At 37.8% G+C, this 21,159-nt stretch overlaps 2 protein-coding genes across 2 annotated transcripts in view; both read left to right on the plus strand.

Moving 5' to 3' along the window:
- LOC123306906 (dynein beta chain, ciliary-like) overlaps positions 1-14,671 on the plus strand; it is a 35,281-nt gene extending 20,610 nt beyond the window's left edge. Inside the window, exons 10-14 of the mRNA XM_044889100.1 lie at positions 72-6,473; positions 6,747-7,109; positions 10,640-10,931; positions 11,130-11,397; positions 14,345-14,671. Of these exons, the coding sequence (XP_044745035.1) occupies positions 72-6,473; positions 6,747-7,109; positions 10,640-10,931; positions 11,130-11,397; positions 14,345-14,585 (7,566 nt within the window). The 3' untranslated portion in view covers positions 14,586-14,671. The remainder of the gene's footprint in view (positions 1-71; positions 6,474-6,746; positions 7,110-10,639; positions 10,932-11,129; positions 11,398-14,344) is intronic.
- Positions 14,672-20,297: 5,626 nt separating this feature from the next.
- LOC123307981 (signal recognition particle 14 kDa protein) lies at positions 20,298-21,022 on the plus strand. The gene is made up of 3 exons (XM_044890497.1): positions 20,298-20,456; positions 20,507-20,579; positions 20,639-21,022. Exons 1-3 carry the CDS (start codon positions 20,433-20,435, stop codon positions 20,863-20,865), a joined length of 324 nt encoding a protein of 107 aa, XP_044746432.1. The 5' UTR covers positions 20,298-20,432; the 3' UTR covers positions 20,866-21,022.
- Positions 21,023-21,159: the final 137 nt, after the last annotated feature.

Below are 21,159 nucleotides of genomic sequence, written 5' to 3' on the forward strand. Positions count from 1 at the left end.
ATTTCCATTGAAGCTTCCTCTAATGTATGATAATAATTATTGACGGTATTCTTAACAAATTACTCTTCTAGGTGGGTTATTTCATTACAATGAACCCTGGATACGCAGGCAGAACTGAACTTCCAGAGAATCTGAAAGCCCTATTTCGACCATGTGCCATGGTGGTGCCGGACTTCGAATTGATTTGTGAAATTATGTTGGTGGCTGAAGGTTTCCAGGAAGCCAGGTTGCTCGCAAGAAAATTCATCACCCTCTACACGCTATGTAAAGAGTTACTAAGTAAACAAGATCACTATGATTGGGGTTTGCGAGCCATCAAGTCTGTGTTGGTAGTAGCCGGATCGTTGAAACGAGGTGACAGACTACGTCCTGAAGACCAAGTACTCATGAGAGCTTTGAGAGATTTCAACATACCGAAGATCGTAACTGATGATGTACCGGTATTCATGGGACTGATTGGAGATCTCTTCCCAGCTTTAGATGTACCAAGAAAGAGGAACCCTGATTTCGAAAAACTGGTTAAAGTGTCGGCAGTTGATATGAGGTTACAACCAGAGGACGGTTTCACACTGAAAGTTGTCCAGCTCGAGGAGCTTTTCGCCGTGAGGCATTCAGTTTTCATAATTGGATTTGCTGGTACAGGCAAAAGTATGGTGTGGAAAACGTTGAACCGTACATATCATAATCAGAAGAGAAAACCATTTTACAACGATCTCAACCCCAAAGCGGTCACCAATGATGAACTGTTTGGTATTATCAACCCGGCTACAAGAGAATGGAAGGATGGGTTATTTTCTGTTATTATGCGAGACATGGCCAATTTGACTGGTGACGGTCCGAAATGGATCGTACTTGATGGGGACATCGATCCCATGTGGATCGAATCCCTAAATACACTGATGGATGACAATAAAGTGTTGACGTTGGCCAGTAACGAAAGAATCGCACTGACTCCGTCTATGAGACTGCTCTTCGAAATAGCCAATTTGAGAACAGCAACTCCGGCTACTGTATCGAGAGCAGGTATCCTCTATATAAATCCTGCCGACTTAGGTTGGAATCCTTACGTGGCCTCGTGGATCGACACGAGACAAGTGCAAAGCGAGAAGGCGAACCTCACCATTCTTTTCGACAAGTACGTCCCACCCTGCCTTGAAATGGTTCGATTACGGTTGAAAAAAATCACTCCGATATCCGAAATCGCCCACATACAAATGTTATGCTTCCTCCTAGACTGCTTCTTGACGCCGCAAAATGTTCCTCAGGACTGTCCCAAAGACTGGTACGAGATTTACTTCGTTTTCTCCATAGTTTGGGCTTTTGGTTCTGCCCTTTTCCAAGACCAAATGACCGATTGGAGGAACGAATTCAGTAAATGGTTCACGAATGAGTTTCGAACCGTCAAATTTCCACCGCAAGGTACCGTGTTTAGTTATTACATCGAGAATGAATCGAAGAAATTTCTTCCTTGGACTGATTTAGTTGTGGAATTCGAATTGGATCCTGATATTCCTTTACAATCCACTCTGGTGAACACAGCGGAAACTACTAGAATACGTTTCTTCATCGATAAACTCATGCTCATGAAAGTTCCTGTAATGCTGGTGGGACCTGCGGGTAGCGGAAAAACGGTAATCATAAATTCTAAGTTGGAGAGTCTCGATGACAATTACGCTGTGACAAAAGTTCCCTTCAACTTCTACACTACCTCTGAAATGTTACAAAACATTCTGGAGAAACCTTTGGAGAAGAAGGCTGGTAGAGTATATGGTCCACCTGGAGGTAAAACTATGGTTTACTTCGTGGACGACATGAACATGCCAGAAGTGGATAAGTATTTCACTGTCCAACCTCATACTTTAATCAAGCAATTTATGGATTATCAACATTGGTACGACCGACAGAAACTGAGTCTCAAAGATATACACAACGTACAGTTCTTATCTTGCATGAATCCAACTGCTGGAAGTTTCACTATTGATCCGAGGCTTCAGAGACATTTCTGTGTATTCGCAGTTAGTTTTCCATCACAAGAGGCGGCGTTTCACATTTACAGCAATATCGTACAGCAACATCTCACTATGTCTATGAATAAATTCTCTCCGAATTTAGCTAAATTAGCGCCGACAGTCGTCCAGGCTGCATTGACGCTCCATTCGAGAATGGGACAAACCTTCCTTCCGACGGCGATAAAATTCCATTATACGTTCACGCTGAGGGACATGTCCAACATATGCCAAGGAATGCTATTCACTACAGGAGATGCCATCAAAACTCAGAACGATTTCATCAGACTCTGGATGCATGAAGCCAATCGTGTTTACGGAGATAAATTGGTGGAGAAAGCAGATCAAGATGCCTACAGCAAGTTAATGATGGACGTCGTGAGGAAGGGTTTCGAAGAACTGGATGAATACGTTGTTTTCAACGAGCCTCTGATTTACTGTCATTTTGCGGAAGGTATAGGAGATCCCAAATATTTTCCCATACACGATTTCAAACACCTCAGTGTTCTACTCAACGATGCGTTAGCCAACTACAATGATTTAGTGGCCGCAATGAATCTGGTACTCTTCGAAGACGCCATGTACCATATTTGCAGGATAAATCGTATCATGGAATCTCCCCGAGGTAATGCACTCCTTGTCGGAGTGGGGGGTTCTGGGAAACAATCCCTAACCCGATTGGCTGCTTTCATATCTTCGTTCGAAGTTTTCCAGATCCAATTGAAGAAGGGATATTCAATGAACGACATGAAACTTGACATCGCTGCCCTTTATATAAAAGCTGGTTTGAAAGCCATCGGGATAGTTTTTCTCATGACAGATGCTCAAGTTCCTCAAGAATCTTTCCTCGTTCTCATCAATGACATGCTTGCGTCAGGGGAAATAAGCGATCTCTTGGCCGATGAAGAAGTAGAGAATGTAGTGAATGGCGTAAGAAGTGAAGTGAAGGGTATGGGCTTACAAGACACGAAGGAGAACTGTTGGAAATTTTTTATAGAAAGAGTAAGACGATTACTAAAAACAATTTTATGTTTTTCTCCGGTTGGATCTACACTCAGAATACGAGCTAGAAAATTCCCAGCATTGGTCAATTGCACATCCATTGATTGGTTTCACGAATGGCCTAAAGAGGCACTTCAATCTGTATCGAAGAGATTCTTGTCTGAGATCGATGCTCTACCTAAACCTCTAGTTGATTCAGTAGCCAACTTTATGTCTTATGTTCACGTTGTAGTCAACGAAATGTCGTCAGTGTACCTGGCAAACGAAAAGCGCTACAATTACACAACCCCTAAATCTTTCCTGGAGCAGATCTCTCTTTACCAGAAGCTATTGTCTGAAAAAACTAAAGATGTCACTGACAATATCGATAGATTAGAAACAGGTCTAACCAAACTTGCGTCTACTTCTGAGGAGGTGGACGGATTGAAAGAAATACTTGCGGTGAAAGACCAGGAGGTCGCAGTGAAAAATGAGGCAGCAACGAAACTTATTGCAGTTTTGGCTGTGGAAAATGAGAAAGTGGCAGCGGAGCAGGCGATAGCCAGTGAAGAAGAAGCGAAAGTTCGAGAAATCGAGGAGGATGTCAGTGTGAAGGCCAAAATATGCGCAGAGGATTTGGCCAAGGCAGAGCCTGCTCTCATAGCTGCTATGGAAGCTCTGAATACTTTGAATAAGAATAATTTGACAGAGTTGAAATCCTTCACTCAACCGCCAGATGCTGTCGTGAATGTGTGCGCTGCAGTGCTAGTTCTCTTCTCGAAGAGGGGCAAAATTCCCAAGGAAAGAGGTTGGAAAGAATGTAAAATGATGATGGGAAAAGTGGATCAATTCTTATCTGATCTCATAAATTATGATAAAGAGAACATGTCTCCTGAAGTAGTAAAAGCAACACAAGAGTATCTCAAAAATCCTGAGTTCGACCCGGAGAAAATAGCAGCAAAATCAGCCGCTGCTGCCGGTTTGTGTTCTTGGGTTATAAATATTCTGAAATTTTACGACGTATTTGTTGTTGTTGAGCCAAAAAGACAGGCTTTGGCTAAAGCTAATCAAGATCTGAAAGATGCTCAAGCTAAGTTACAAGCACTGAATGAAAAATTGTCACTTTTAGAAAAGCAACTTGGTACGCTGAAGGCTGAATTCGATGAAGCCACCGAGGCCAAAATGAAAGTGCAAGCAGAAGCTGACGCATGTGCTCTCATGATTGACTTGGCCAACAGGCTCGTTAATGGCTTAGCTTCAGAGAAAGTCAGATGGAAGGATCTTGTTTTATCTTATCAACAATCAATCATCACTATGCCTGGTGATATTTTGTCAATCACCTCTTTCATATCATACGTAGGCTGCTTCACCCGAAAATATCGACTAGATCTTTTGTTCAAGTATTGGGCCCCATACCTGAACAGTCTGCAACCTGCAATTCCAAAAACTGAAGGTCTAGATCCATTATCCTTATTGACTGATGACGCTATCATAGCAACGTGGAATAATGAAGGTCTACCTACTGATCGAATGTCCACGGAAAACGCTTGCATATTGACATTTTCTGCCAGGTGGCCCCTTATGATAGACCCCCAACTTCAAGGCATTAAGTGGATCAAAACAAAATATGGAGATTCTCTAACAGTTGTCAGACTGAACATGAGAAATTATCTCGATATTCTCGAGAAATGTATCACGAATGGTCAAGTTATCCTCTTTGAGAACATAGGAGAAACGATGGATGCAGTACTGGAGCCTGTTCTCGGAAGAGTTCTGGTCAAAAAAGGAAAAGCTGTAAAAATAGGAGATAAAGAAGTAGATTACGATCCTCGTTTCAAGCTCATCATCCATACTAAACTAGCAAATCCTCACTACAAACCAGAAATTCAGGCCCAAACTACACTGATCAATTTCACCGTCACAAGAGATGGTTTGGAAGAACAGCTGTTAGCCGAGGTAGTCAAAGCTGAAAGGCCCGATTTGGAACAGTTGAAATCGTCGTTAACTAAACAACAGAATGACTTCAAAATCACTTTAAAAAGATGTGAAGATAATTTGTTATACAGGTTATCAACAGCCAAAGGTAACATACTTGGAGATGTTGAGTTGGTCGAAAACCTAGAGACTACCAAAAAGACGGCTACCGAAATTGAGGTGAAAGTGGAAGAAGCCAAAATAACTTCTGCTAAGATCGATGAGGCCAGGGAACAATATCGTCCATGTGCTGCGAGAGCTTCGCTCCTCTACTTCGTGCTAAATGATCTAAATAGAATTAACGCTATTTATCAATTTTCTCTTAAGGCATTCAGTGTTGTCTTCAAGGACGCCTTATCAAAAGCTGTTCCAGCAGAAGTTCTCAAGGACCGGGTGTTCAACTTGTTGGATAGTATAACATTTTCTGTTTTCATGTATACATCGAGAGGTCTTTTTGAGTGTGACAAATTGATCTTCATGGCGCATATGACCTTTCAAATATTAGCAAGTATCAACGACCTCGTTCCTGAAGAATTGGACTTTCTTTTGAGGTTTCCCATCATACCCAACCTCAATTCGCCGGTTGATTTCTTGAGCAATATTTCTTGGGGTGGTATCAAAGCTCTGTCGAATATGGACGAATTCAAGAATTTGGATAAAGATCTCGAAGGGTCAGCAAAAAGATGGAAGAAGTTTGTCGACAGTGAGTGTCCTGAAAAGGAGAAATTTCCTGGCGAATGGAAGAATAAGAGTTTTCTTCAGAGACTTTGTATGATGAGAGCTCTGAGGCCCGATCGTATGACATACGCTGTTCGTACTTTTATAGAAGATAAATTAGGTGTGAAATATATCACGGCTAGGAGTGTAGAATTCGAAAAATCTTACGAAGAAACAAGCAGTGCCACACCTACATTCTTTATTTTATCACCTGGAGTGAATCCCCTGAAAGATGTTGAAAAACTGGGTAAAAAATTAGGTTTCACTTTCAACGATGGTACTTTCCATAGCGTCTCTCTAGGACAAGGACAAGAAGTTGTGGCTGAAAGTGCTATAGACTTGGCCTCGGTCGAGGGACAATGGGTGATCTTGCAAAATATCCATCTGGTTGTGAAATGGTTGCCAACCCTAGAAAAGAAAATGGAACAGTGCGTTGAGAGTGCCCACGAAAAATTCAGGTTATATCTGAGCGCTGAACCTTCTGGGGATCCATTGTCATGCGTCATACCCCAAGGAATCTTAGAATCATCTATAAAGATCACCAACGAACCACCCACAGGTATGTTCGCTAATCTGCACAAGGCGTTGGACAATTTCAATCAGGAAACGCTGGAAATGAGCTCTAAGGAATCTGAGTTCAAATCGATACTGTTCGCTCTGTGCTATTTCCATGCAGTAGTTGCAGAAAGAAGGAAATTTGGCCCCCAAGGCTGGAACAGGAACTATCCATTCAACGTTGGTGATCTGACCATAAGCGTTAATGTTTTGTACAACTATTTGGAGAATAATCCTAGGGTAAGAACAAATTTTCAAGTATAGTGCTTTATTCATATGTTGTTTTCTATGCGACGCAATAGTTGACAATTAATTTATGATTACCATTTTATCACTTTTTTATTTTATTTCTGGTTTTTTCATTATTTTACTTATATAAGTACATATCTCCTTCTATTAAATTTTTAAATTGTTTAACTCCTGCTCTGCTGTCATAGTACCAAATTATATATTATTATTATAATTTTATCAGTACAGTAAAAAATAAATATTCTCAATTGAAAATTATTTCAGGTACCATACGAAGATCTGAGATACTTATTTGGCGAAATTATGTATGGTGGCCACATAACTGACGACTGGGATAGACGTCTCTGTAGGAACTATCTCTTGGAGTTCCTCAAGCCAGAAATGATGGAGGGTGAGATGATGCTGGCTCCTGGCTTCTTGGTGCCTCCAAACACAGACTACATAGGATACCATAGATACATCGACGACAATTTACCACCAGAAAGTCCCTATTTGTACGGTTTGCATCCAAACGCTGAAATTGGATTTTTGGCCTCCACCTCGGAGAACTTGTTCAAAACTATATTCGAACTACAACCCAGAGAAGCTGGAGCTGGGGCAGGAGCTGGAATGTCGAGGGAAGAGAAAGTGAGTAAAATATCAAATCGAATTTCATAAAAGTGCAAATAGTGTTTTATATATTTTACCATTGGAAAACTCACATTGGGTTTTTATTTTGAACTGAATTGAAAACATGCTCTCAAATAAACAACAACAAAAAAAAAATTCATTATATTTCAGTTTTTTCACTGCAGCTCAGATAGTCTGTCCATCACACTTCGAGTTGGAAATTTTCTGTGTGGGTTAGTTACCGGGGGGTCCTTGTGGAACATGATTTCGACATCCTCTATTTCTTTCAATCTTTGTGCAAATCTTCTATTCAGTTTCTCTAGTCTTTCCTTGATTGGCTGTATGTTGGAGATATAAATCTCCACATTCTCCACCCTGAGGTAGCACGGTAATGGTGCAGGTGTCATTTGTTTTACTTTCGTCTTGACGTCCTGTCAATAACTGGCAACCAAGCGCCATGTACCTCATGCATTTTCTGCGGAAATATCGAAAATACTACGACAAAAAGCCCAGAAATTTTTTTATTCAGATATTTTAGATTGTATCGACCTATACCTACAGAGTGTTTTCAAAGGTGAGGCTTTTTTTTGACAGAAGGTAGAACTCATCAAAATAAGTTGTTCAACCAAAAATTGTCTATATAAAATATCCAAGATGACTGAGATACAACCCCTAGAAGTTCGACAAAATTTCATTGAATTTCAAGACTGTGGAAGGTGACTACGGCATCGCAAAAACGAAACAAAACATAAACATATGGCTGGACGTTCAGTACCAAGTTCATCGGATTAGATGCATCAGGTCACAGAATCATAATTATTGTATCGTGCAATGTAGTAAAAAAAAATGTAGAAAATCGAGGCAGTTTCTTGAAAGTGCTTATGTTAGTTATGTTGAAAAAGTGCTATGATGTTTATCCATTTCATCCCATTTTTACGACGATTGTTGGAATGTTCGAACAAGAAGATTGTGACCCATTCTGAAAAATTTCGTGAATAATTAGGGCGAATTTTATTGGTGAGATTTTGAATAATTTTCACACTTGTGTCCTGAGTCTCTTCTCCCAATTGATATCAAAATGAGCCATTTCATAAAATCATTACGTTACTAAAAAAAAATGAGAACAATTCGGCAATCCTAAGTTTCCATTTTTATTACCACGTAAATATCGAGCAAGCCAATATCCTAAACGAAACCACATGAAGATAAGTTTTTTCCCACTGTTTTGCGATAATTGATCCAACAAACGGCCTAGGGTCGTATTAAGTCGCGTCCACACTATGCCGAACGACATCATTCGATCTATACGGGGCGACACATTCGTTTCGCCATGGCTTGTCTACTCTGTAATCTGTGGCCATGTTCGATTCGACAGGGCGTCCAGATTGGTTTTGCAGTGTGGACGTCTCGAATGATGAAGAACGGTTCGACTCAGGTGTTTTCGAGCACTGAATGTGTAGGAGTTGGATTTTGGAAAACAATAAGGATGATGACGGTGTTTTAGCAGCTTCTATTGCAGTAATAATCGGAGTCGCAGGTTGTCAGGTCAGCGACGTCATGTCCTCGTAGATTTTTGGTGAGATCCATGTAGTATCAAGAAAGGTCGATAGAAATTTGGGGCCAGCGATTTATTTCATGAAGGATCTTCTCCTAGATGAAGTCGACGAGCTCAACTTAGAGTACAGGAACGGCTCACAATGGTCAGATTTGTGAACAAACCCTCCAAATTAAGGGTTCAAAACTTTCAAATAGGTGTTCTGGGCATTGTAGATCATTCTCGAATACCCATGGATGAGAGTTATCGAACGATCTTGACTATAAAAAATTATTTCAGGGCGATGTTGTTATTGGTAGTTTATTAATTCATTGGGATTAAGACCACTAACCCTTCAAAGATCGTCTTCGTCAAGGTGTTGACTGATTTGAATCCCATCCGACACGTCCACACTATGAATTTTGACTTCATTCGGTTCGACTTTCTTTGAGCGGGACCGCGCTGATTCGGGTTGGAAGCGACATGATTCGATTCGACTTTTGGACGATTCGATTCGATTCGACACACGTCCACACTCTTTCGACTTTTCCGTTCGACACAGGTCGAATGATGTCGTTCGGCATAGTGTGGACGCGACTTTGGGATCAGTTCAGTAATCTTTTTCAATTTTTTTCTCAACTTTGTCATTTTGAAAGTTTTGTATAGGTGATTTTTGGTGAAACGCTTCATTTTGACCAGTTCTACCTTTTGTTGACAAAAAGCCTCACATCTTCTAATCAAGATATCCTACTCAGGTAGAGTGTTGTTAAACAATGAAATTCAAAATGTTCGTTTGAATATACTGATTGCGATTTCCCGATGAATCCAATTTGAGAATTTTATTTTCTACCTGTAATATATCAAACTTACACTATAAGCATCAATGACTTATACAGCAGGTTTCATAAAACTCTGATTATCCGATCGACGATTTGACCGTCACTCAATTTCTGAAATAAAATCACTAAAATCTTTTCATTTCTGAATGATCATGACTGAATTATCGATCGAAAATAAATTGATCAATCAAGCGTTGATTTCGTGATCAAGCTTTATGAATCCTGGGTTTAAAAAGACTTCTCTAAAAAGATTATTGATTGAAAATAAGAAATGGATCAGGCCTTCAACAGTAAGGCAGGTAAATAATAAACAAATTAATTCAGATGCATAACATCCGCAGATAATTAAATCAACGAATGTTACGATCTAAATCGAACTGACAAACTACCATCGCTCGAAGTATTACCAGAATTTTCATTTCGTCGAGAAAGAGTAGATGCTGACCATGGTTTCGGTCTTATTTGACCTCGTCAGAGCAACAAAACTCATTCGTCAACGAATTGCTATGAATTGCCGGCTCCTTTTATTCCAAATGGATGCATACTGCTATCTTCGCTCTGAGAGTTAGGAAATTGGATTGGGTTGGTTCCCGTTTCTCTGTCAGATGTCGGTACGATGTACTTATACATCATACCCGCTACTGATATGGAATAAAAGGAGCCGGCAATTCATAGCATTTCGTTGACGAACACAGATTACAGAGTAGAATGACGAATGAGTTTTGTTGCTCTGACGAGGTCAAATAAAACCGAAACCATGGTCAGCATCTACTCTTTGTCGACGAAATGAAAATTCTGATAATACTTCGAGCGATGGTAGTTTGTTAGTTCGATTTAGATCGTAACATTCGTTGATTTAATATATGCGGATGTTATGCATCTGAATTAATTTGTTTATTATTGATTGATTTTGGTCTAATTCTCATCATATCTTCCTTTTATTTTCATGATGTTTTTAGTTATCAATAACCCTAATGCGACTTCAGCAAGGTTGAACAAAATTTGTATTATTACAACAACTTCATGAAATTTCGAATTAAAAGGAAGAATATGAATTATACGAAATGTACAGATAACCACTTTCAGTTGAAGTATTAGTAATGAAAGGAAATATTTCACTTTAAACAAATATGAGTTTTTTTCAACTCAAGTAAATAATTCACTTACTTTTTCAGGTGAAAGGAAGTATCGATGATATCCTTGACAAAGTTCCGGAACCGTTCCCAATACAGGAAATGATGGCTAAGGTTGAAGACAGAACTCCCTATATAATCGTTGCATTCCAAGAGTGCGAGAGAATGAACATCCTAACTGGAGAGATTAGGAGGTCACTCAAAGAACTCGACCTAGGTTTGAAGGGTGAACTGACCATTACATCTGATATGGAGGTTTTAGAGGAAGCCCTGTTCATGGATCAACTGTCGGTGACTTGGTCTGCTAAGGCTTACCCCAGCATGCTCCCCTTAGGTAGGTTATTCATTTTAGACACACTTTCTACGAGATGACTGAGAGCTATTAAAAATTGCTCGCATGCTCGCAAGACGGTTGGAATTCGACGAGGATTCGTGGAATGATAACACAGAGTAAAAAGAAATCTCTGTAATTTGAGGAATATTTGATACTCTGTCAAATTAGTTGGAATAATGAATGATTCCTCATTTTCAGGTCAATGGGTGGCTGATCTAAGCGCAAGAATCAAAGAACTAGAAGGATGGGTTGGCGATTTTACCATGCCAGCTACAGTGTGGTTAGGCGGTTTCTTCAATCCCCAGTCATTTTTGACAGCTATTATGCAGCAAACAGCCAGGAAAAATGAATGGCCTCTGGATAAAATGTGCCTGCTGACCGATGTAACTAAAAAACAGAAGGAAGAATTCACTTCAGCTCCAAGAGAAGGAGCTTACGTACACGGCTTGTTCATGGAAGGGGCAAGGTATGAAATAATGAAACAACATAATAAAGTAGCTTGAGGGCCTTTAACTTGAGATAATCTGGAAACGCTGATTTTATGAAGCAATAGAATTCATTATTAGGTTATTAAAATCCGAAAATTTATTTCGAAAGACATTTTTGTATCAATCAAAACTTTTTCGAATGAATTTTAAAAAATACATAAGAATAGACCACACCAAACTCATTCAGTTAAAATAGCAATAACGAAATATGTAATATGAAACTTATTTAATTGTCAATATAATTAATTATATTGTAATTACTTTATAATACCATGAATATGAGACAGGATGAATTCTGTAATATACAGGGCGTCCCGCAATTAAGGCGACAAAATTTGGACACAGTGTTCTCGCCTCTAAAAATAGTCGTTTCTTTTCATGTAGAATACATATGAAAATCACAAAAATTTTCAACAAAGGAGTTTTATGATATGTGAAATCGGATAGGGCTACCTATTTTGGAGAGAGTACCCGTTAAGACACTTTTTACTGGACTACAACACCCTTGGAACCACCGAACATTGACCGCATATTTGAATTCCTTGAAAATTGGTCCGTTTTTTATGGTCAAGCATGATACGGTACAGTTGAACTTAATTGAACCAATTAAAGAAAAAACTCAAACCTCAGGCGAATGCTGTTGAAATAAAAAACAATTTGACATATTTAAAACACTAGAAAACAATTACAATAAGGTTTTTCTTTTAAACTCGCAGCAATATGAACAACTGATTATACTACGATAGAGTATTAAAATATAAATACAGGGTGAGTCTTTGACTCGTACAAAGTACAAATATACAGTAGATTTTTTAGGTCACAGGGTACTATTTTTTCCTACACCATTTTTTCCGATTCGGCCCTTTATAATGAGCTATACCACCCCTGAAAAACAAAATAACCTATATCAAGCTACATTTGTGACACTACACATATGTAGATCTTTTACAGAGTTGCAATTCCACAATATGAAGAATAGTTTCATTTTACAAAACGTTCAAATATTCATTAGATAGCGTCCAACTTAGTATCAAGAGTTGGGTTCTTTGAATATTTGGTATTTTTATGGTACATAATAATGGTCATAATGAGAAAACTGGAAGACCTGGGAGATAACTTGTGTTCGAAAAAGATCAAATAAATGAAACAATACATTCCGAAATTTATTCATTCGATAAAACCATTTGTGAGATGGAACTAAAAATAACGTGTTTTTCATGGGTTTTCAACAGCCTGTATCTTTCAAACCGAGCCGATTCTGAAAGAATGGCATTGAAAAAAAGTGTTTCTTTTGACCTCAAGAATCTACTGTTAAAATATATGTACGAGTCTAAGGTTCACCCTGTAAATAACTGAGAGATGTCTAATAACCTCTTTGAACCTGTCGAACTAAGACTGTTCCTGTGAAACCCTAATAGCAGCCAAGGCCGTCTTTTGAAAACACACTAACATACCAACAGCAACATAGCACACAACAGCATAGGTGGAAAGGATTAAGTTATATATCAGAAAAAATATTCAAATATTATTTAGAATTTCAAAAGCTAAGAGCGTATTAAATGGAGTCCCTCAAGGTTCAGTTCTTGGGCCACGGCTTTTCATATTGTATACCAGCCAATTTGTGAAGTTCATTATTCACTGCAGGGTTCATATGTATGCGGATGACTTTCAGCTCTTCATAGATTTCTCAGTTGACGAGTTGAATAACGCAGCCATCGGACTCAATGAGGACTTGCATCGGTTATGGGATATTGCTGGAAGACATGGCCTGTCTTTGAATCCCAAAAAATCATTTGCCCTGGCTTTCGGATCCAAAAAAAAACAAACAGCTCGTTAAGGATAACCTCAGACCAACTGTAGCGAACAATGTTATCGGGTTTGTCGATAGTGCACGAAATTTAGGGTTGATTCTGGACGATTCGCTGAGGTTTCGCGAGCATGTGGAGAGCACTGTTCGGAGAGCTTATGGAGCTTTAAGAGCGTTATATCCACACAGATCTTATTTACCTATCTACACCAAAAAACTTCTGTGTGAGTGTCTGGTCTTATCTAATTTCAATTACTGCTCTCCTGTGTACAGTTTCTGTTTGGATCAGGACTCTCTCGGTCGAATTCAACGTGTCCAGAACAGCTGTATAAGGTTTATTTTCGGAATTAGAAAATTTGATCATGTATCCCATAAGTTAGTTGAGTTGAGTTGGCTTCCTATGAGACTTCGTTTTAACTTTCATGCGCTTTGTACATTCCATAAAATAATTGTGAATAAAAAAACACCCTATCTCTTCAATAGGTTGCAGTACAGAACGGATGTCCACAATGTTAACATTAGACATAGAGGCTTACTTACATGCCCTCACCATCGAACCTCAACCTTTCAGAGAAGTTTCAGATACAACATCTATAAATTGTATAATGAGATTCCTTACGACTTTAAACAACTTAAAGATAGTAGATTCAAGAATAAAATCAGAGAATATCTGCTCAGTGGTTCGGTATAACACTTGTCAGTCTCCGAGAAGGCAAGAAAATGAATAATATTTTTTTTTCTGTTTTATTTTTTGCTCTATTATTGTTCTTGTGTTTATTATTATTATTTGGGATGGATTGCACACATAATTTTTTGTTAATGTAAAAACAAGGGTTAAGTGGTAGAACACCTTTGGGTGAACTTCCCCTTGAGATTTCTGTAAAAGAAATAAAGGCCTTATTTATTTATTTATTTATTTATTAAGGGACAACAGGAAAAAATCCCAAAACGATAGGTACCTACAGGATTTGGAGTAGAGCGGATAAATATTTTCGACAAAATTTCATCTATCGGATCTAATATGACATCATCAATGTTTTCACAAGTTTTTATTGACATATTTTTATAAGATTTTCTCTCATTAATTGAATTATTGTTATTTAAATTCTGTTTTTCAGATGGGATATCCAACTCAACAGCATTGCCGAATCTAAACTGAAGGATTTGTTCCCCATAGTCCCGGTGATATTCATTAAAGCAATAACTCAAGACAAACAGGATACTAAGAATATGTATGATTGTCCTGTTTACAAAACTAGAATGAGAGGTCCCACTTTTGTTTGGACCTTCAATTTAAAAACCAAAGAAAGGCCATCTAAATGGACATTGGCTGGAGTGGCCATATTGTTGCAGATATAGCTATTTATGTATACAAATATTAAGTTTTTATTTTTAGATATTTATAAATGTGATATGAGCATTAAAAATGAAATATTCTTATTGTTTGTATGAGTATCAATTGGAAATTATGAATTCCCTTCCTGAAAATGCAAGTCAGTGTTACCTTTTTGGACAAGATTTCGAAGTTTACCTAACTTTTTATCATATATACAGGGTGTTTCAAACGAAAGTGTTGCTAGGGCGGGTAAATCAGGGCACGTATTGACAATACGTTTTCAGCGTCATCTCATTGTCAAACGTGTTTTCACTGGCCAAAATGTAGTCGGTTTTTAGTACTAGAGATATGAGGGCGTTTCCTATCTTTCTACTCTATAATCTTTGGATTTCTTCCAACGCTTTTTATTCTGAAACGTGTTCTTTTTGTAGATATCCCTTATTTCAAGTTGAGTTAACTTGGGAAAGCAGATTTTTACATTCTACATTTTTATTATCCAGCAAGCTCGAGGGTAGCCTCAGCCTTCTGATATATTCGAATAAAACGAACGTATAAAACCATGCATGTTCCTAATTTTTTACTGTTATAATTATCCTTGTTTACAAAAACAAGGGAATCATATAAATTTAAATCTTTGTCAGTGTATCCAGTCCTTACCAGTTAAGAGTGTAATTTCAATTGGTCTATTGTCACTTGAGTCCATAGACATAGAGACATGGACTGAGCATTCCCTTTTCATCTGTGCATATGAAATACGGTCAAAAAAAGTGACAGGGGGAAACTGAGCATCAGGTCAACTAGTTGTCTTTTTCTAGAATTCTGATTGGTCCATACTCACGTCTATGTCAAAAGAAAAGAGACAGGTATTATTGACCTGACGATCATTTCTCTCTTTCTATAAAATAGCCAATTTCATGCTGGTTTTGCTCAGTCCATGTATTCATGTCTGTCTATGCCTGAGTCAATATTCATTATTGTCCGCTTAAAGGCTGATTCATGCTAGACCGTGTCGGGTCCGGGCCGGGACCCGGACGGGACACGGTAAAAGAATTATATGACAAATTTCAATTGACCCATCCGCACTACACCGGTTGGGACACGTGCCGTGCCCGTGTTTTCAGAGAGGCGACCCGGTTGCAACGGCCCGGAGTCGGTCCCGGCCCGGACCCGACACGGTCTAGCATGAATCAGCCTTTATCCGGGATATGCATTACTATGGAGGGTAGCCTAACCAATATCGCCTATCAACCACCGCGTTACCAATCGATTAGATCATTTTATCATGCAGAAGCTATAAAAATCTTGTTCATCACTTCGTGGAAAATTATTATTCGAATAACAATCAATCAACCTTTATTCTCGTCCTTAATAACAATTTTCAATTATTTTTTTTTGCCAGTATCGGCTCAGCGAAAGTTGTTGGGGTCTTGAAATGGTTTCAACTTTATCTCTTCTTCAGATTCAGATTAAAAATTTTTTTAACTCAAGTTGTCCCAAACAAAACGCCTTATATCACTATGTCATCATGCCATACCTATATGTGAAATCGTAAAAATAGGAGTAAATTAATTAACCGAGATATTATATATTATAAAGATTGAAATGCACAAGATTAGATCATTTTATCATGCAGAAGCTATAAAAATCTTGTTCATCACTTCGTGGAAAATTATTATTCGAATAACAATCAATCAACCTTTATTCTCGTCCTTAATAACAATTTTCAATTATTTTTTTTGCCAGTATCGGCTCAGCGAAAGTTGTTTGGGTCTTGAAATGGTTTCAACTTTTCCTCTTCTTCAGATTCAGATTGAAATTTTTTTTAACTCAAGTTGTCCCAAACAAAACGCCTTATATCACTATGTCATCATGCCATACCTATATGTGAAATCGTAAAAATAGGAGTAAATTAATTAACCGAGATATTATATATTATAAAGATTGAAATGCACAAGTCCAGAATGTCAACTGTTCAGTATTTTTGCTGGTCATATCGTCTTTAGGTATATCAAAATTCATTTTAATACAACCAAGCGTTTCATTAATTATCGTCGCCATCAGTTTGTCTATGAAATTTTAAAGACGAATGTTGTGTGCGTATATAAGAGTAGTTCTTGGCTTCTAATCATAGGCCTAATAAACATTATTAGCTATCTTTCAAATAGAGCATTCAACTTGAAGATCGAAAATATGCGGAATGTCGATGAGATTTAACTATAGCAGTTTGTAGTTTGATATTCTATCTCAAATGATCTTTTCAGAATAAAACTCTTGGAGATTATTTCACCATATTCACATAAAATCCACAACCTTCACTTGGACTTGACAGTTTGTACCAAATATTAAGGATAACCGCAAGCTTTATATGATGTAGCAGAACTAGGAGAAGCTAAGTTATACCAAGCACAATATCTATGTAGGTATATTCAAGTTTCCGTAGCCTACTTGAATTCTTTTGAATGAATGATCATTGATCCCTTGAAGATATGAGAATACTTGTAGTAGCATATACATAGTTATATAGTATTCGTCATTTATTTTTCTATAATGGTGAGTTTACTCAAGTTATTTAGTTTCTTTAGAACTAAGCCATTCTGAACCATCTTCCAATTAGATTGGTTTCTTTCAGGGTCTTCAGTCTCCACCAAAAGCAAATATTCATTTATTCATTGCTGCATCCCGTTACCGGGAATAAATCTACCAAAAAGACAAAAAAAAACGGTGAGAAAAGACTTATAATTTCTTGGGGCTAATTGCGACTGTGTGCCCTCCTGTGACTGAAGAGACCAAACCGTGACCTCTACTGATCCTTCCACACTCCGAGCATGGATAGTCACCAACCATATCTGTCCGCCGCTGTATTCTTCTCGAGTCTCCATTATAACTGACCTCCACTGTGACCTGTCTAACGCTAGTTGTTCCCAGTAATGATTGGTATTAACGGCTATTTTAGGGATTGATGTAGTATATCCTTAAACCTCTTATAGTGGCCTCCTAGTTTCCGGACTCCCTCTGTGAATTCGCCTTACAGAGCTATTTTGGGGAGTCTCGTGCCATGCATCCTCAGAATGTGGCCGCTCCATCTGAGTCAGGCCCTTGTTACTTGAGTCTCAATAGTTGTACAACCCGCGCTTTCCAAGACTTCTGCATTCGAAAATTTGTGGAACCCTCTGATGTGCATTATTTGTCTTAGATGACGTTGTTGCCTTTGTTCAAGCTGTTTAATATGTCGCCTATAGGGCGTCCAGCTTTCGCTTCCGTAAAGAAGCGTTGATCTGTCTTGATCTTCAGATTGAGGTCGTGATTTTGAAACACTCTGTCCTTTAGCTTCCAGAATGCCCGTGATGCCGAACTGATACGGTTGTGTATTTTGAGTATAGGTTAGCCCTAAAGTATTTATGAAGCTTCCCAAGTATTTGAACTGCTCGACCTCTGTTCTAGAGTTCCATTCTCCAGGCTGATATCCGATTGAAGACTTTTTGGCGGACTTACCAGGATTTTGGTATTGTCCATATTGCAAATATACGTTTACTTATAAAGTCGAAATGAGAATATATGTATGAAAATATTCAGGTTTTAGAATTCAAAGTTATGAAAAATTACGAATACGTCCCTGATGAATTCTTTGAAGCCATATAAAACTACCACACTCGGTTAGTTGAAAAATAATGGCGTTATAATGAGGATAGATAACGTCAACTATGATTTGAAATCAGAAAACCCTGGAAAACGTTCCTGGCTTAGCACAAAGCTCCCTAAAATGATAACAATCAATAGGCAATATTTATTGCGTTTTGATTATCTTCAGCGAGGGATTAACTTTGAAGCTAGGGAATAAAACAGATGTTGGTTGTAATCCCCATTTATATAACACCTCGTTGGATGTTCGGTAGCGGTCACAACGAACGCAGCCATGCAAAGACCATTTGGTAAGTGTCACCTACAACTTCCCTTAGAAATTCCATGAAAAAAATCAACTTAATTAAAAAAATTTTTATGTTAACACACGAATGTGTTCAGAAACACTGTTTTATTTGATAATGTTGAGTCGAAAATTTGTTTAAATACTGTTCGTTTATTGTTTCAGTCATTGCAGAAACTGCAATTGTTACTCTGACGGTTCGAATTTTCAAGACATATTCTATAGGTATAAGAATTGAAAAAATGTACTAGCAAAAATCGATACTAAATTTGATTTTAATTAACTAATATGCATAGGCGGAAATAGGGGGGGTCCAGGGGGGGGGCGTGCCCCCCCCAGATGTCCACTGTGCCCTCCCCAGAGAAAAAGAGAAATTAGAAAACAGCGGTGAAAAACAGCAATTCTGGAGCTTTTTCGAGTTTTTAGCCATTTCTAGAATTTTCGGACGTCTTCTCCACTCAACATCTTTACCTCGAGTGCGATTACTTCAGACCTTCCTAAGGGGTGCCCCCCCCACAAAAAATGTTCATTTCCGCCTATGCTAATATGTAATTCCAGTTGTGAAAGTATAGTGTTGCACTAGATGAAAAGGATTTTGAAATAAGTGCACAGAGTTCAAATTGTATAATCAATGAGCATCAAATACAGCAATGGTATTTGCTATATAGCGAAAATACAGCAGCACTTGATTGATTGATATTTCACTTATGGGAACTATTAATTAGGTACTTAATGTTCTTAAAACATCGAAATAGCCACTTCTTCTATATTTCCTAAATTTAGCTGTTTACTATATTTTATAGATTACGAATCATGTGTAGACTAGACGAAGATCTACTACTTATCTATTTAATAGTTGTTACTCATTCAGGAGATAGTAGACTGAATTGGCCAATTGGGCACATGGTAACTGGAGATTCCACATCCTGAACACTTATTAAGAATTTATAAATTTGTTCATTGTTAATTTTTCTGATTATTTGGGTAAAAGCTTCTGACCCTGCAAAGATAACCGCAGCATTGAAATATAAAATTCAAGATAATCTCCTAGTTTCTGAGTTGACCTAATAAGCAGTAGAATTTGTCGTTGATCACTATTTTCTTCGAGAAATTTGTATCAGCGCAACCAAATTAATACTAGCTGTTACTTATTTTTCCCAGGTATCCACGAAATCTTCATTTTTGCACTCTGCCTCGCTTCCCTAATGACAATTGTGTCATCAGAAGAGGAAGATATTCCTGAATTAGATCCCATTGAAATGTGTGTTCTAGAGTGCGACAGATGTTATAAAGGATCTCTCCTTATGAGCTGTGCCAACCTTTGCCTCAAAACCAACGGTTTGATCTACTTCAAATCGCCAGGAGTGTGCCATTTATTCAATAGAAAAACATTTATATGATTATCATTTGAAAAAGTATTAATGTAGATACTAAACAATGTTTGAGTTAAACGAAGAATAAGTATGTATGTTTTCAAGCCATATTAAAAATTGTATGCTTAATTCTGAGGCCTCTCATTGAATATTACCAAAGCTTAGTACCATAACGACTAAGTACTTTCAAACAAGAGATTAGAAGCTCTTTCATTACGAAGTAGTGCTAAAATGGAAAAATGGTGTTTCCACTCATTTAAGAGTACCCCGAAGTGCCCCCCAAACTCGAATACTGGATCCGCCCCTGCCCCAGAGATATCTCTGCCCTGCCCTCGTTCGAAAAATCGAAGCATAGTCTCTGAATCGAAGTATAGAAATTCTGTAGCTGCAGCAGGAGCTATCAAAGAGGAGATCTTTGGAGCTATGTTTCTATGAACATGATGTGTTGTCATGACAATGTCAAGCCAGAAGTAAACGTCAGTGCAATATTTTGAACATTTCACTGATAGGTTATAAATACACCTGATCGATCAGTAATATTGATATCAGATAGGTGTTTTAATTACTAACTTATAATGGTTCTCTTAGAAAATGATACCGTAAGTTATGCAGGTACACTATATATGAAATATTAATATTTACATTTCAGTTTTTAACTGAACTAACGAAGTTATTCCAAAAAGCTAGAACAAGTGGGTCTGTTACAATGACGTTCAAAAGATGTAAGTTTAACATATTGAGCCAAATGAAATATATTCATTCATGAATTGTTATATTCAAGATGATGGGATCGATAGACCTGTACCCAGAGAAGGAAAACCACCTCTTCCTGAACCTCAAGAACATATGTGTCTAATTAGAGCTAAGTCTGGTTCAAAAAAACTTGCTACAGTTATCAAACAGAAAGACATTAATAAGTTTCAAGTGGCATATAGTAACTTACTTAGGGGAAATTTAGATGGTCTGAAGAAACTCAAAAAGCCCAAAACAAAAAACAAAGCCGAATAATTTATGATTATTTTAGACGATAATAAATTTAAAATTATCTTTGAAAGTGATACATGTGAGGGTTTCTTTGATAACAATAGGAAGTCAATAGATTTTCTTGCAACCCTAAAATAACAATTTTGTGTTTAAGAAATAAACCTTTGGCTGTTTACTGAGCCATACTGATGATAGTTCTGAATTTAATTAATTAATCCAATCAATCCACTGTCTCCCAAATGTGTATTATATTCAACTGAATATTGCTCGAGGATTCGTAAAGGAAGTTTAAATGTGCATGAAAATAAGTAATAATGA

The sequence above is a fragment of the Coccinella septempunctata genome, chromosome 2, assembly GCF_907165205.1.
Source record: "Coccinella septempunctata chromosome 2, icCocSept1.1, whole genome shotgun sequence".
Classification (NCBI taxonomy): Eukaryota; Metazoa; Arthropoda; class Insecta; order Coleoptera; family Coccinellidae; genus Coccinella; species Coccinella septempunctata.